Source organism: Capra hircus, chromosome 5, assembly GCF_001704415.2.
Source record: "Capra hircus breed San Clemente chromosome 5, ASM170441v1, whole genome shotgun sequence".
In the NCBI taxonomy this organism is placed as follows: Eukaryota; Metazoa; Chordata; class Mammalia; order Artiodactyla; family Bovidae; genus Capra; species Capra hircus.
This window is the reverse complement of record NC_030812.1, coordinates 46,810,259-46,827,812: the sequence shown is the minus strand read 5'-3', so window position 1 is coordinate 46,827,812 and position 17,554 is coordinate 46,810,259. Positions and strand designations below refer to the sequence as shown.

At 42.2% G+C, this 17,554-nt stretch overlaps 2 protein-coding genes across 4 annotated transcripts in view; one reads left to right on the top strand and one right to left on the bottom strand.

Annotated features, from left to right (window-relative positions):
* HELB (DNA helicase B) overlaps positions 1-14,342 on the top strand; it is a 41,140-nt gene extending 26,798 nt beyond the window's left edge. The window contains exons 12-13 of one of the 2 annotated variants that reach the window (XM_005680213.3): positions 1,392-1,886; positions 9,173-14,342. In XM_005680213.3, the coding sequence (XP_005680270.2) occupies positions 1,392-1,886; positions 9,173-9,277 (600 nt within the window). In that variant the 3' untranslated portion in view covers positions 9,278-14,342. The remainder of the gene's footprint in view (positions 1-1,391; positions 1,887-9,172) is intronic. The other variant, XM_018047977.1, reaches the window with a different exon arrangement.
* Positions 15,679-17,554, bottom strand: part of GRIP1 (glutamate receptor interacting protein 1) — a 316,084-nt gene continuing 314,208 nt past the window's right edge. For both annotated transcript variants that reach the window (XM_005680211.3, XM_005680212.3), the window contains one exon: positions 15,679-17,420. In XM_005680211.3, the coding sequence (XP_005680268.1) occupies positions 17,193-17,420 (228 nt within the window). In that variant the 3' untranslated portion in view covers positions 15,679-17,192. The remainder of the gene's footprint in view (positions 17,421-17,554) is intronic.

Below are 17,554 nucleotides of genomic sequence, written 5' to 3'. Positions count from 1 at the left end.
AGGGCAGGGTGGTGGTTCTGTATATCTGGCAAATGTATTTAGTTTTTGTAGAAATAAGGATCATTTAAATTTATTTCTGAGATTCAGCAGCATTAGAAGGAAATGTTTATCAAACTTTTGGGCTTCCCTTGTAGCTCAGTCGGTAAAGAATCTGCGTGCAGTGCAGGAGACCCGGGTTCGATCCCTAAATTGGGAAGATCCCCTGGAGAGGGAAATGGCAGCCCACTCCAGTATTCTTGCCTGGAAAATCTCATGGACACAGGAATCTGGTAGGCTGTAGTCCAAGGGGTCGCAAAGAGTCGGACACGACTGAGCAACTAACACTAAGGCATGATCTGAAGTGTTGATTCAAACTCTCTGTGTCCAGGAAGGTGGAAGTGTTTGGTGTGTACAGGGTTTGTTTTTAAGTGCAAATCTGTGTTTTCTACATGCTTCATCTTGTTCTTTGTCTTTCCACAATTCCTCTTTCAGCAGAGGAATGTGGGAGCATTGGGAGAGAGAATGGTTCCAGCCCTTTCTTAGTCTACATTGGCCACTGAAAACATAGGGATTAAGGATAGCCACAGTTTGATATTGTTTTCTTGAACTTGTTTTCTCACAGTTACTTGGTGACATTGGGCATTTTTCTGGCCTATACAGTTCTTGGTTGGCTAAACCCCCACATCAAAGGTTTGTTGTTCTATTTTGTTTATTTTGATAAACATATCAATAATAAATGGTTCAACATCAGAAAAATACGGAAAATGGAAGGAAAAAAAAAATCCATAGGTTTAACAGACTGGTTACATTTTTGGTAGAATTTCCTTCCTGTTTCATTTATCTTGTTTTTGTTACATATTTATGTTCACTTTGTATTTTTTAGATCAGAATAATTTTATTTTGTGTTACATGGTTGATCATTTTTATACATATGTCTCTAGTTTTTAAAAATCTTGTTATATTGTAAAGCATCTTTGATATTTGCAACATATATAGATACTTGATGTAGAAAAATATGTTCACCTATATTTATTTATCTGTTGTCCTGTTACTGGATGTTTCAGGTGTGTGCTTTTGTTCTGTAAGTAACATACCTAAAGCCCATACAGCCATTCCAAATCCTTTTATTAGGGAAGCTTTAGCACTGCATGCATTTTGAAGTTTATTGCTGGGTTTCTGTAAACCAGTTGTGGGTCTCTGACACCTACACTTAGCAGCATAGTTGGAAAATGGGAATTCTGGGATAATTAATAAAATGGAGCACCTCAGGGGGATTCATCTGAGTACTCTGGCCGGGTTGAATGTGCTTGAGAGCACTTGGAGGACTTGTCTCCTTTCTACCTTTGTCGACTGTCCGGGAAGTAAACCCACTGTGCAGTAGTAAGACTGCCCCATGCACTCTTTCCTCTCAGGGGTCGGAGGAGAAGACAGTCGTGTACGTGGTGGGGAAGGCGGGCCGCCAGCACTGGCAGCACGTGTACACCGCCGTGACCCGGGGCCGCTGCAGAGTGTACGTCATCGCAGAGGAGTCTCAGCTTCGGAGTGCCATCATGAGAAAGAGCGTTCCTAGGAAAACTCGTTTAAAACATTTTCTGCAAAACAAACTTTCCAGGAGCTGTACGTCTCCAGCAGAGTTTGCTTCCTCATCAAAGAACCCTGAAGACAGCAGGGGACCCAGCACACAGCCGCCAGCATCTCCACTCTCTACAGTCACAGCTGACACGGTGACAAATGACAGCCCCGGAAGCGGGGACCCTGTGGCTGATGACACGCTGCTTGCCTTTGCTGAAGGATGGGAATTATCTTCACATGATGAAGTGGATGCAACTAAGGATCCGTCACAACTGAGAGGGTCCAAAAGAACATGTTGCTTGCATGATGCTGAAAGTCCAAGCAAAATTCTTATGGTAGGACTGATATTTAGGTTTTATTTAAATACTGCTGGCCTCAGTGTGCTTATAAGTGACTGTGTGTTCTTATTACTGCTACACAGTGCTGCAGGACTCACAGAGCAACTGTTGCTCTCACGTCTGTCAGGTTTCCATTCTGCTTCTATATCCAGTTGAATCTTAGTTTGATCTTGGTTGGATGTCGCTCCCTCTGCTTGAGGCTGGCACTCTGGATAGTGTTGATGGATTGATGAGTGGGGCTGGCACGCCAGGAGGATCTTCCTAATCTTCCGTCACCTTCTTTGCTCATCTTCCTCATCACCTTCCCCTCCCTTCCATAGGTGTGGTCTCACTTTGTTCCCCACAGCTCCCTTGAAGTGGCTGGTCCCAGTCATCTTGCCAACTTCAGAGGTCTTTCCTTAGGTCTCCTTCTGGACTTTTCCCCGACAGTCCGTATTTTTAACTGCAATTGCTATTTCCATGTTTGCTTCTCTTGGTTTCAGTGTTCCCTGATTTAATACTTCCCCTCTGCCTCTGGCTCATCTTCCCTTCATTTCTTCACTCCTTTTCTTCTCCTTCTCGGACCAGAGACATCTTTCCAAGGTTCAGTTCTCTTTTCCCTTGAGAACTGATCCTGTTCTCAGTTTTAGCTGTTTAGCTTCTGCATTAGTGATTTGTTCAGCAAATAGTTTTCAGCTGTCAGCTACATTCCAGGCCCTGGGAATTCATGCCTAGGTGGTCCATGGTGGAGATGGACAGGCTGTGTAAGAAACTTGGTATTTCAGTAAGTGTTTCACCAAGTTAAGTGTTTCACTGAGTGCTGTTAATGCTGAAAGTGAAAGTGAAGTCACTCAGTCGTGCCCGACTCTTTGCAACCCCGTGAACTACAGCCTACCAGGCTTCTCCATCCATGGGATTCTCCAGGCAAGAGTACTGGAGTGGGTTAATGAACCACCCTCCTAACCACCCCCCGCCCTCAAAATCTATGTATTTGTTCCTAGAGATTGACTTTCTGGAGCCTCAGCCCAGCCTCTTCCTCTCTTTCCTAATTTCTCCATTTCAAACATTTTTCCGTTTTCCCAGTTGAAATCTTGGAGTCTCTAGATTTGCATTATTTTCACCCTTTATCTCCAGATAGTTGCTGGGTTTATTGCAAAATATGTCTCTTGGGGATTTCTTCCATCTCATTACGTCTGTGCTGTTTTAGATCTTGACCTTCTTGGATGATTGCTGACCTGGCTGCCTACCCTTCTCTTGTTCCCATTCTGCTGATGTACCCTGCACCTTGTTACCAGATGCACCCCCTAAGTGCTGAGCTTATCCCTTTGTTCAGAAGCCTTCAGCGGCTCCTTAGGACCTGCTGTGTAAATTCCAGGTGCTGCAGCTCAGCATTTGAGGCTTTTCTCTGTTTGGTTCCATCTTTCCCAACATCATTTCTTTTCCCACTATTCCTTTTTTACTTTTGTTTTTGTCACTCTAATCTCGACCACATTCAACCAAACTTATTCCTGTCTCTTCCTTTTGGATTTTGTTCTGCAACTTGGCTTGGATGCCTCCTTCTCTCTGCATCCTCTCATTCAGCATTTAGGAAAAAAACGGTAGCTCTTCTGTTGGTCACTGATCTAAGTGATCTAGAGGGGAAAAAAGCAGGTTCTTGGCTTCATGGCCATTACGTTGTACCATTTGTTCAAAGGCAACCCATACCAGAGAAAATAAAATTTCCAGAGTAAGAAAGATCCTATAAAGAAGATACAGGTGATGAGGTAGGCAGTGGTCAGGAGGGGTTAAAGGGGCAGGAGGTGGTCCTGGGCTATGATGGTCTGGTAAGTCCTCTTTGAGGAGGTGATGTTTGAGCTGAGCACTAAAAGATGCAAATAAGCCAGCCAGGTGGGGCTCCAAGGAAGAGTGTCCCAGGCAGAGGGTGTAGAAGATGCAAGGCCTGAAGAGGAATGACTTCATTAGAAGAGGAAGAGAGACCTGTGTGCCTAGTGAGTGAGAAAGAGAGAGTATGTGATGTTAAAGAGAGAGGCAGAACCACGGAAGGCAGCTAGGATTTCATTCTACTTGCAGTGGGAATCCATTGCTGGGCTTTTAGCAAAGGTGTAATACCATCTAATGTATGCTTGACAACCACCCCTCCAGCTGCTGTGGAGAGTGACCTGGGGAAAGGAAGGTGGAAGCGAGAAGACCAGTCATCCCAGGGAGAGCAGTGAAAGAGCAGGGAGGGGGATGGAAAGTGGGTGGATTCTTTTCTTCCTTTAATTTGGCTGTACCGTACAGTATGTGGGATCTCAGCTCCCACAGGGAGCAGGGAACAGACTTGTGGCCCCTGCATTGGAAGTGCTGAGTCTTAAGCATTGGACTGCTTGGGAAGTCCCCAGTGGTTGGAGTCTTGATACCCATTGAAGATGGGGTCTGTCTGACTTGTTGATTGGATGTGAGGGAGTAAAACAAACAGTAACCCAGGATGATTCCTCGATTTCTGCATGAAGCAACTTGGTGAATTGTATTGCTGTTTCTTGAGATAGGAAAGACATGAGGACAACTGGGTTTGGGGAAATGAAGAGATCTCTTTTGACATGTTGTGTTTAGGTTATCAATTAGACGTATATGTGGATTTATTGAGAAAGGCAGTGGCTGGTAGAGAAGTTTAGAGCCTCAGGGTAGGTTAGGAAGTTGTTCAGTCGTTAAGTCACGTCTGACTCTTTGGCAACCCCATAGACTGTAGCCCGCCAGGCTCCTCTGTCCATGGGATTTCCCAGGCAGGCACACTGGAGTGGGTTGCTATTTCCTTCTCCAGGCGACCTTTCCGACCCAGGGATTGAACCCATGTCTCCTGCATTGGCAGGTAGATTCTTGACCACCGAGCCACTGGGAAAGCCCAGAATGTCCAGTTAGGAGTCATTAGCATATTATGGTGGACTAACTTGAGGAGACACCACAGGTAGAAGAGGAGGCCTTAAGACTTTTTTTGGTTGGATACTCCTGACTTTCAGAGATCTGGCGGAGGAGACTGAAAAGAAGTGTGAGTGAGAGAGAAGGGAGACTGGAAAGAAGTGTGAGTGAGAGAGAAGGGAGACTGGTGGGGGGGAGGGGACGAAAGCCTGCCCAGAGCGACTTGGGCAGGGACTAGGAGGTGAGGAGTAAAGGGCAAGTAGGGGCAGGGCTCTAGAGGGAGGCTGCTATGAAGAGGAGCAGAGAGGTAGGTGGTGTGTGGATGGAGGACTCATGGCCAAGGAAGGATTTATTGGCTTATTTATTGTGGGAGGATCCTGGGGTATTAACGGAATGGTTCAACGGAAGACAGGAAATTTGTGATTGAGAGAGGGGTTCATTGCAGGCACGGAGCCCTGAAGTGGGTGAGATGGGGACAGTCCAGAGCATGAGCAGGTAGGGCTGGCAACAGGGGCTCCTCCTTCCACGGCACTTGAAGGGAGGGAGTGCAGTGCGTTGTTGGGCTGTGTGGAGGGAAGGTGAGGCAGTTCTTGTCGGGTTGCCTTCTCCCATCCTTTCTCTTTCCCTCGCAGAGTCCAGCTCCGCTTCTGGTTTGTTCCTGAAGTGGCTGCGGCACAGCGCGTCTCCTGTGCTGCGCTGGGAGCCGCCGTCTGCTTGACTCTTGAGGACAGCGTCTGTATCACATGATTGCTCATCACATGATAACACTGTAAAAATGCACAGCGATTAAAATATAAACTGAGTATGGCAGGGAAGCCTCTTTTAAAAAAAAGAAATCAGATCTCCAGCATCTTCTTTCAGGTTCAGGCTCAAAGCCGTACTTGTTCTGGTAGTGCTCCCTCCTTGCTTTAAGAATTCCTTAGAGAATCACTTTTTTTTTTTTGAATGTGTAAATGAGAATCACTTTTAGAGACAGTAAAAGATCCTTTTGAATGTTTATAAGGGAAGCGAACTTCTACTGAGACCTCTTTTGGTGTTTAGAAATAATCCAAAATCATTTGTTTCCTAGTTTTAGAAGTTAGACGATCCAAGTCGGTGATGCTGTTTTGTGTAAAAAAGATGGGATTCTAAATTAGCTCCAAGTGTAGTTCTTACACAAGCGTAAGAATTGCTTTATGTGCCAGCAGCAGACTTGTTAAGGGTGAGTCTTTAGGCTTCCAGCATGGTGACAGTTATAAGAAGGGGCTGCTGTGGGAACTCAGAGGAGAAAGTGTTAACGTAACCTGCCTTTACCAGGCTGAGCTCTAAAGGAGACTTCTCTACTTCTGAGCCCACATGGATGTGAGATCTTCAAAAATTCTCAAACAGGGTGCCCCACAAAAGGGTCTCTAAGGCATATTAGACAACAACAGGTATGGAATAGCGTGGGTGGAACACGGTATACAAATGAGAAGTTGAGCTGAGGACACCTGGGAAAGAGACCAAGACTCTTCTAAAGAGATTGTATATTCTACTGATTGCAGTGGAGAGCACTGGAAGCATTTTAAAAGCTCTGTGGATTGAAATTTATGAAGCTGACTTTGCAGTTCAGTGGATAAGGTTAGGGAGAGACTAGGGGCTGAGTTCCCAGCAAAAAGATGATTTCAGTAGGTTGGGCAAAATGACTAGGTTCTAAAGAGGTAGTAGAGATGCTAAGGGATAGAGTCACTGGACATAATGGACAGTTGTATGTAAGGCTGAGCCTCAGGATGATTCCTAGGCTTCGGCCTTGGACATCTGGGTGGCTCCAAATAACATTAACCAGAATTGGGAAAAGAGGCCAAAGGACAGGTTTTGTGTGGAAAGTGATGAAAGTGGACATAGCAGAAAAAATATTTTTTTCTTCTTCTTCAAAGTAGTAAGATCACTGCTGATACTTTCATTCGGTGTGAATGCTCAGTCGCTAAGTTGTGTCCAACTCTTCACAGCCCCATGGACTGTATCCTGCCAGCCTCCTCTGTCCCTGGGATTTTCCAGGCAAGAATACTGGAGTGGGTTGCCGTTTCCTTTTCCAGGGAGTCTTCCTGACCCAGGGATCAAACCCAAGTCTCCTCGGTCTCCTGCTTTGGCAGGTGGATTCATCACCACTGAGCCACCTGGGAAGCCTTTGTTTCATTCTGTACTCGAGATCAACTCGGCTGAGATTGAATTTCCATCTCAGCTAAAAATACTTAAGAAAACAAAACAAAACTGTGTTACCTCATACAGAGACCCTGGGATAAGTAAAGCTTTTGACCTGGAGCAGAAAGCAGGGAATTCCAAGGAAAGAAAGAATCTTTTTCTACAAGTTTCTGCTTTTTATTTCTTAGCACCAATGTTGGAGGGAGGAATTACGGTTTGTATGATGGTGCAAAGAGAAATTGGCAGCACTATTTATCTTCAGTTTTGAGCTTGCCAAGGCTTCTAAGCTGCGGGGGAGGGTAGCGTCACAAAAGGTCTGTGAACACAGAGAGTGACGGTAGGGGCTGCCCAGCGCTGGCTGTTAGCACTGCATGATGGCCGCAGCACCAACAAAGTTATCTCCGTGAAAAGGATCAGTTTCTCACATGCTTTGCCAGACGTATGTGGCATTTGCAAGAATCCCTAGAAACAAGGAAACTAGAATTCAAGCATCAGGACTGATAAACTAAGGACTTCTCATGTTTTATAATAATATACTTTTAGGTGCATCGAGATGTGTCATTTGTAAAAGATCGAATTCAATGACAAGGGCTGCCCACATTCTCATCCTTCATATTCACATTGCTGCCTAAGAGCCAAGTCTTTAAATTCTACATATACCAATGACTGAAATGCCCAAGCCCCTCCCTTCTAGATGAAAACGTTTGCTTTTTCATTGATTCATAGCTCTGAGTTTTTAAAAGAATCTTCAAAGAAAATTTGACTTGTTTTTTTCTTCTTTTGCCTAGCCTCCCACCACTGAACAAAAAAAGTGAGGGGACAAAAACGAACCTTAAAAACATATATGTAAAATACTGCTAAATTTTATCTGTTTAAAGCATTGCTTTCCAGAATTTTTTGAAAGCAAATGACATTTTCACTTTAAAAAAAAGTTAGGAAAGATGTCCTATAGTCCCTGAATAAAGATAGTCCTTGTATTCCTCAGGGTTCCTTACAGAAACAGAACCAATAAGGTGTGTGTCTATATCTAATCTGTCTAATCTATCTTTTGAGACTTATTTTAAGGAGTTGGCTCATGCCATTGTGAGGGCTGGTGATGGTAGAGTCCAAAATGTGCAGGTAGGCTGGCTGAGAGGACACTCAGAGAAGAGTTAATTTCATGGTGCTCTATAGCAGAATCCCTTCTTCCTTGGGGGAGATCAATTTTTTCTGTTTAGGCTTTGATTGGATAAAGCCCACCTATGTACACTTTGGAGGGTAACCCATTTTACTTAGTCTACTGATTTAACTGTTAGTCTTAAGTAAAAAATACTTCCTCAGAAACATGTAGAACAGTATTTGGCCAAATATTCGGGTACTGTGGCTTAGCCACATTGACACATAAAATTAACTACCACAGTTCTCTAAACTGAGCAGATTTAGCAAGATGAATGAATTGAATTTTATTTTTCTCTTTCTCTGCGGTGAAGCTTTTTTGTGACTGTACTGGTCCACTGACTAGTGCTTGGGAATCCTAATAGTGCCAAGAGTTGCCGCGTTTCAGCTTAACCACACCTATGGCTGGCATCATGGACGGGCATCTTGGGCAGTCGGTCATACAGGGCTTCCTGCTTAGAAGGAACCCTATGCTTGCAATGTTCTCTGCTTGTCATCTTGAAATTCCTAATTTTTGAACAAGGGGCCCACATTTTAGTATTTTTTAAATTATGTATGTATTTGGCCGTGTCAGGTCTTTGTTGCTGTGTGCGAGCTTTCTCTAGCTGTGGCAAGCGGGGGCTACTCCGTGTTGCCATGCCTGGGCTCCTCGTGTTCTCTGGTTGCAGACCACAGGCTCTAGGCACGTGGGCTTCAGTAGCTGTGGCTCCCAGGCATAGTTGCCCTGTGGCATCTTCCCAGACCATAGCTCGCACCCGTGTCCTCTGCACTGGTGGGTGGATTCCCATCCACTATACTACCAGGGAAGTCCACCCACATTTTACTTCTCCACTGCACTGTGGACCCTGTCCACACTTTTAGAAGTTAGATATATGTACTTATTCAGCAAAAAGTCACTTCTGTATGCCAGTCCTGGAGGTGGGGACTGGGGTTTTCACAGTAAGCCTAAGCAGAATGACCACTGATTGTTCTGGTGTGCTCAAGAAGTGGGAAAATGTATGAAGTTCCTGCGAAGCAGTCAGAGGGAATAGAAGTACATAGGGTAGGCCAACTACATTTCTATAAAACTAATGGTATTTTTATTGTTCCAACAGGTGGAAGAATCATCTCCACAAGTGTCTTCTAAGCTTCAGAATCTGAGACTAAATAGTTTAACCCCCAGGCAACTTTTCAAATCCACAAATAATCAAGAAACTTAGTTTTACTTCAGATTGCTCAAAGTAATTGTCTGTTTTTTCCATTCAATACAAAATGAAATCATGGCTTCAAAGGATTAAGACAAAAGAGGACGTCTGTTAATGAGTTCTATTTTAAGTATTTGTATTAGCAGCTGTTTTCAATTTATTCATCAAAGAAAATCTTAATGATACTGACCTCTGTCATCAGGAGAACTGGTAGCACTGGTCATATATGACGGAAAGATATGTTATATATGTATTTTTTAAAACTGTACTTCCGTGTTCAGTTGCTCCGTTGTGTCTGACTCTTTGCAGCCCCATGGACTGTATATCCTGCTAGGCTCTTCTGCCCGTGGAATTTTAAAAGTGTTTTAAAATTGTTTTATTTTTAGAATAATGCCTTATTAACTTCCATCATCATTGTGGGTGATCTTTGCTAATGGATTGAAGCAATGGTAAAGATAAGCTAATTACATCTTTTAAATTGTTAGCACAGATTCTAGGGTATTTTGTGTAAACTGGTCACCTCACAAGGGTGCCACTTGCTCTATCACTGCTGCCTGGTTCTCGCAGGTACACTTTCCTAGAAATTCCTTCTGAGCAGGAATTTCATTGGTCTTTGTATAATTTAAGATATAATATGCATCATGTTGGTTTAATACTTCTGTATTACAATATTACCACTGTAGCATTAACATGTCTATCATGTCACACAGTTATTATTATTGTTTTAAAAATATTCCACTTTGAAGATATTTTTTCTCTCAGTGATTCAATTTTTTTTTGAGAGTTTTCTATATTTGCCTTCTCCAATGGAATTATACAATATATGGTCCCTTGTTACTGACTTCTTTGACTTAGAATAATGTTTTCAGACTTCATCCACATTTTAACATCTTCTTCATCTCTCAAGATTAAAAAAAATGATGTGCAAAGAACTAGCATTATTTCTGTTATTGGCTATGTATGTCTTGGATAATCCATTCAAGAAGTATCACTCCATCCAACTTGATGAAGCCTACATCCCTTGTGTACTGAAGGAAAAACTGGTGGTGTGTATTGATGCCGTATTTCCAGGTGAGACCGTGCTGGTTTGAGCTGATGTTGTGAGATCAGGAACCATGGCTGAATTTTTGCAAGTGGCTCTAGTAGAGCTGCTAATAACCCTTCTTGCTTTCAGTAGTGCAGTGAGGCAAATCCCTTCTTTCTTTTTATTACCAAATATTCCATTGTTTGGATGTGGTACATTGAATTTATCCATTCATTAGTGGATGGACATTTGGGTTGTTTCCTCTGTTTGGCTATCATAAATAACGCTGAGTACAAGGTTTTGTACAGGTATATATGTTCACTTCTTTTAAGTCTATATACCTTGGTGTGGAATTGCTGGGTCATATGGTAACTCTGTTTAGCTTTTTGAGGAACTGCTAGACTTTTTCAAAGCAGCTGTACCGTTTTATGTTGACACCAGCCGGGTATGAGGGTTCCAGTTTCTTCATTCTGTCCGACATTCACTGTTACCTGACTTTAATTGGAGCCATCCTAGTGGATGTGAAGTGACGTATCACTGTGGTTTTGATTTGCATTTCCCTTACGACTAATGATGTTGATCATCTTTCCATGTGCTCACTGGCCGTGTGTATGTCTTCTTCAGGGATGTGTCTGTTCAGGTCCTTTGTCCACTTACAAATTGGGTTATTTTTCTTTTTATTATCTAGTATGAGTTCTTTATATATTCTGTATATCAGTATCTTATTAGAAACATTATTTGCCAAAAATTCCCCGTTTTGTAGATCTTATTTTCACTTTATGGTATCCTTTGAAACACAAGTTTTTAACTGTGATACTGTCTAATGTATGTATTTTTGTTGTCATTATTTGTGCTTTTGGTGCTATATCTGGGAAACCATTGCTTATCCGTTATGAAGACTTCTGTTTTTTTTCTTCTACGAGTTAAATAGTTTTAGGTTTTACATTTAACTCTGATTCATTTTGAGTTAATTTTTTTATACGGTGGAGTAAGAGCCCACCATAAAAAAAATGTGTCTCTTGTAAAAGTCTTTTTTAAAAGTCTGTTTTGTCTGATACAAGTATTGCTACTGTGACTTTTTCTTCCTTTTTCCATTTGCGTGGCATGTCTTTTTCCACCCTCTCACTTCCAGTCTGTGACTTTTGATCTAAAGTGCGTCTCTTGTAGGCAGCATATATTCAGGCCTTGTTTTTGTAGCCATTCGGGCAGTCTGTGTCTTCTGATGGAGCACTTAGTCCCATTACACTCGGTAAGTGTTGATGTGTGTGTTTTGTTGCTATTTTGTTAGTTGTTTCAGATTTGTTTTAGTAGGTCTTTTTTTCCCTCCTTTTGTTTTCTTATGATTTGATGACTATTTTTAGTGTTCTTATGGACTGCTTTTTCTTTTTTGCGTGTATATCTAGTATTCAGTTTGGGTTTGCTGTTACCATAAGATTTTCATAGAGCAGTGTGTATATAAGTGTGATTGTTTTAAGTGGCTGATCTCTTCATTTCAAATGCATTTTAAATACTCCTCCCTGCATTTGCACTCCTCCCCTCATGATTACTGTTTTTTGAGACCATCATTTACACCTAATTATTTTTGTGTCCTTTACCTGTTTATTATAGACACAGGTGCTATTACTGTTTTTGTCTTTTAATCTCTCTACTGGCTTTGTGTGTGGATACTTTCCTTCCTTTACTGTATATTTGCCTTTATGGTAGATTGTTTCCTTCCATAATTTCTTGTTTCTGGTTCTGGCCCTTTCTTTTTTGCCTAGAGAAGTTCCATCAACATTTGTAGTGAAGCTAGTTTTGTTGGTGCTGAATTCTTTTAGCTTTTGCTTGTCTGTGAAGTTTTTGATTTGCCCATCAAATCTCGATGAAAATCTTGCTGGGTAGGATATTCTTGGTTGTAGCGTCTTCCCTTTTATCACTTTACATAAATTGTACCACTCCCTTCCAGCCTGTAGTTGCTGCTGAATAATCACCTTATGGGCTTATGGGAATTCCCCTGTATATTATTTGTTGCTTTTCCCTTGCTGCTTTTAGTATTCACTCTTTAATTTTTGGCATTTTGATTGCAATGTGTCTTGGTGGGTTTGGTTCTCTTTGGGTTAATCCTGTATGAAGCTTTGTGTTTCCTGGATATGGGTTGACTGTTTCCTTCTCCAGGTTAGGAAGGTTTTCAGCTTTCATCTCTTCAAATATTTTCTTCAAGTCCTTTCTCTTGTCTCCTTCTGGCACCCCTATAATGCAAATATTGTTGTGTTTAATGTTGTCCCAGAGCTGTCTTAACCTGTCCTTGCTTTTTTTCTTTCTTTTTTCTGATCAGCAGCAGTATTTATACTGCTGTCTTCCAGCTCTCTCATACACTCTGCTGTGTCGTTTAGCCTAGTATTGATTCCTTCTAGTGTGTTTTTCATGTTAGTTGTTATATTCATCTCTGGTTGTTCACTATATTTTCTAATTCTTAGTTAAAAAGTAACTTCTTGCTCTGTGCATCCGTTCTTCTCCCAAGTTCTTGGATCATCTTTACAATCGTTACTCTTTACTGTTTCTTGAGTAGATCACGTATCTCTTCTTCTGGAGTTTTATCTTGTTACTTTGTCTTGAATGTAGTCCTCTGATGCCTTGTTTTGTCTGTTGCTATTTATATTTTTATGCATGCGGTAGGTTAGTTATATTCCTCAGCCTGGGAGAAGTGGCACTGTGTAGATGTCCTGTGTGTCCCAGCAGTGAACTCCCCTTGTCACTGAAGCGGTATTCTCTTGGGGTTCCCTTAGAGGGTTGCCTGAATCTTTCTTTTGTGGCTGGCTACGTGGGTGGTATGGTAGGCTTGGTTGGTTCCTAGTCTGGTTGTTTGCCTGGCCTATCCTTGTGTGTATGCTGCTGGCTGCTCTTTAGTTGGGCTTGGTCACAGAGTGGCTGGTCTTGGAACCCTAGGGGACCCTGAGGCTAGTGCTGGCTCACTGGTGGGCTGAGGCAGGGTCCCAAAGACTCTGGGGCTATAGGTGCCCACTGACAGGTGAAGCCAGATCCTGGGAGTAGTGCCAAGCTACTAGCAGTTAAGAGATGTTTTCTGGAGTTTGGCTGTAGGACCCAGAGATCCTAGAATGCATTTTAGATTGTTGTTGTTGGCGGGCCCATTCCAGACTGTTGATCATGCGGTCCAGACTGGAGGGTTGTGTTCGCCTGCTAGTGAGCAGGACAAGGGCCCAGCTAGTCCCAGGGTGGAGTCTGGCCTGTGTTGCAGGATCATAGTTGTCTTCTTTCTGGTGTCTGCACTCTGGTGGGAGAGGCTGGTCTAGAGCACCAGTTTGTGGCCTGAAGGAAGGGCCACACAGCAGGAGGTGAGTGGTGGGTGAGCAAGCAAAGCTTCACCTGTATTTACAGCTGCTCCCCATCAGTTGAGTTACTGCCTGGGCTCCACTTCCAGTTAGATCAGCAGCAGCATAATAAATGTAATGTGCTTGAGTCATCTCAAACCTGCCCCCGTCTCTGGAAAAACTGTCTTCCGTGAAACCTGTCCCTGGTGAGAGAAAGATTGGGGACCGCCGGTCTAGGGGCTTGTGTGGGCTTCCTGTCAGGTCGGGCTGATGCCTGCCCACTGGTGTGTGGAGGTGAGTACTGGCCCTTGGTGTGCAGGGCCATGTCTAGGTATATGTCTAGAGGTGGAGTCAGGGTGTCTTTAGGCAGACTGTGCTGTGTCCCTGCCCAGTTAGTTTCTTGGCCTGAGGTGTCCCCAACACTGGAGCCTATAGTCTGTTGGGTAGGGCCAAGTCTTGGTGCTGATGACCCAGAACATCAGCCACCAGGAGTGTTCATGCAGTTGAATGCTCCCCAACGTCTGACACCAGTGTCTGTCCACAGCTCTCCTCTCCAGGAGTCTACAGAACCAGCACGTAGGTCTGGCTCAGGCTCCTGTCAGATTACTGCTTTCACTCTAGATCCTGGTGTGTGTGAGATTTTGCGTGTGCCCTTTGAGAGTGAAGTCTCTATTTCCCAGTCCTGTGAGGCTTCTGCAGTTCCAGCCTTGTTGTTTAGTCGCTAAGTCGTGTCTGACTCTTGGACTCCATGGACTGTAGCCTGCCAGGTTCTTCTGTTCATGGGATTTCCAAGGCAAGAATACTGGAGTGGGTTGCCATTTCCTTCTCCAGGGGGTCTTTCTGACCCAGGGATTGAAACCGTGTCTCTTGACTAGGCAGGTGGATTCTTTACCCTCTAACCCCTCAGCACCAGCCTGCTGGCCTTCAAAGCCAAATGTTCTGGGGGCTTGTCTTCCCAGTGCTGGACCCCCGGGCTGGGGAGCCTTATGTAGGGGATCAGAGCTCTCATTCTTGTGGGAGAACCTCTGCATTATAATTATTCTCCAGTTCATGGGTCGCCCACCAGGGGGATATGTGATTTGATCATATTGCCGAGCCTCTCCTCCTTTCTTGTTACGGTCCCTTCTGATCTCTTTTGGTAGGTTCTAGTCTTTTCTGTCAGTGGTTGTTCTGCAGATAGTTGTAACTTTGGTGCTTGTGAGAGAAGGTGAGTGCAGGGTCTTCTACTCTGCCATCTTCCACACCTACTCTGTACTTTCATTACATTTATTCCTAAGTATTTTATCTTTGATCCTTTGAGAATATAATTATTTTCTTAATTTGTTTTTGTTCATTAATATATATAGAAATTCAGTTGATTTTCATCTGCAAGTGAGTTTGTTTTACTTCCTTTCCAATTTAGTTGCCTTTATTTCGTTTCCTGGTTATGCTGCCCTGGCTAGAGCCTCTGGTACCTTGTTAAGTAAAAGTGGCAAGAATGGACATCCTGCCTTGTTCCTGTGAATTTACAAAGTCTGCTAGGCAACTTGCAAAAATGAAAACGTTGGGACTATAAGGTATAGTTTTCTTTTTTTTAATATATAAATTTTAATCCTGCTAATAGTTTTTGAAAATATATTTTATGGAGTACATTCAGTGTTCTCAGGGGGTAGATATGATCCTTAAGTTAGATTCAAGATCAAGCTTTGTTACCTAATATAAATGTATCATTAGTCTTAGAGGTATTACCTGTTTGCCAGCTGTTTCAGCATTTTTACATATGTGTCCCACTTCTCCTCATGAAAGTACTGGAATGTAGATATGACCCTCAGTATCACAGGAGGGAAGACTGACTCAAGAAAGTAAGTTTCATATTCCCAGTGAGTATCAGAGCTGGAATTCAAACCCAGATCAAATATCAAAACCATAGTTCTTCTCTTCCATGATGCTTTTCAAGTTTATGGCAAAACCTTCCTCCTTTAGAAAATTATGCAATCATTAGTGTTGTGTAGGGCTCAGTATAGAACACTAAAATATATCCAAAGCACCAAAAAAGAAGGTCATTTTTTTTTTTGGCTTTTTAAAATCACTGTTTATTCCATTTGGTAGAGGGTTTTTTTTATTCCCATACAAATATTTGCAACAATTTTGAATTCCCCAAAACCATACATAGACGATAAATACCATGCTATTAAAGTATTAAATTTGTACAAAAATACTTTACAGTTTAATACTTGTTTGTTACAAATAAAAATACATATTTAAGTGACTCATGATCTTTTTCTTAACATGATTCTGCTTTATACTTTCTTGCCCTGGCGGTTCTGAAATATGATTGAAATAATATATTTCTTTGCACAGAAACAAAAGGTGAACTTTTTCCTTAAACAAGGGACACAGTGTTCAGATGCTTTACTTAAGCAGTTGTTTTAATTATTGACCAAAATAAAAAATGTTTGGAAAATAATTTTTCAGTATGGAGATTCTACAATCAATATACAGATCTATTTTTTTTTAATATTCACCAAATAACAGTTATTAGTGTAACTATTCAAAATATCTGAACAAATGAAAACAGTTGCTGACAGACATTAAAAGCAACTGTCACAGTTTATTGCTTTGGGGGATGGTAATAATTGGCAATGCCTTTTGTGAAAATGTATTTACAATTTCAGTCAGTGGCATGGCTCAGAACAAAAGACAGTCCAGAGTCATTTACGTACATGTGCTGTACACCCCTCAGTATAACCAGTTTTCAAAACATGTCAAGCAGTATGAGTTTCATTTGCCTATCCTTAAGATAAACCTCATTTTAATAGACTCTTCATTCTCTCTTAAATTCTTAGTCTTGAATTTTAAAAATAAGATAATTTAACTAATTCTCAGTGTTACTAAACACCCTAATTCATTACCAGAGAGTTTTCAGCTATTAAAAAATGTGTCCTTAAAAAAAAAAAAACCCCAAAACAGGTCACAAGACATATCCTGTTTGATGATTTGTTGCATAGGGAATAGCATACATCTTAGTTAAAATCATTCCTATACTTGGGCAAAACATGTACCACCACCTATTATGGTCTCCTACGTGCACCGTTGCTGAAACGTCGTAAGATAATTTTATACCTGTACCCCTCCCATAGCAGCAGTCCCAGCAGCTCACCAGACTAGTTCTAGCAGAGCCAGCTTTATGAAAAGCCTTGTCAGTTAAATTCTTACATGAATAACTCTGTAGTAAGAAACTGATTTCAAAGTGAATTAAGGAAATTAGAGAATATTTTCAAACAGACATTTCTCTTTTTAAAAAGGAACAGGAAGATGGACTTGTGAACAGATGTCCTCTGATGTTAACTGTAGAGAGGGGTGGCCTGTTTTTCTTTTTCTCTACCATTGGGTTTGGCAGGGGATTGCCTGGCACATACCATAGTGATCACCAACAAAGAAGCCTCTTCAACTTGAAAAGGGAAGGGAACATGAGCCATGAGAGATTTAAAAGACCCCTGTGCTTGCAGTTAATGCCACGTGATTATCTGTGCTTCAGCTGTCACAGAAATCTTAACGGGATTTTTTTTTTTAGCACCATGTAGATATCGTCTTTTGTCCCGCTTTATAAAAAGCGTTGCTATAGTGTATTAGTGGGTTCTCGTATCTCCAAATTACCACCGTGGCTCGGCTGCTGGAAAAAAGCACTGTTCTGCTCGCTCCATTCTCCTCCTGGTAGAGTGTGTTCTAAGGACTTCTGTGAAGCCAGGGGGTTTCTACTAATCACCAGGTCCAGCTTATTACCAGATTCCGCTATGAGGGGTACAACAAGGCAGCAGTCAAAGTCTCTCGTTCGGACATGGTTAACCTGAAATGGCAAGAAGCACCATGGTGAATTATTGTTATAATTCCCAAAACCCAGAGTAACATTTCAGATATAACAGGTTGATAAGAGTCTCGAAAGTGCTTCAATGAGCACTCTGTACAGAGAGTCTATCCCAG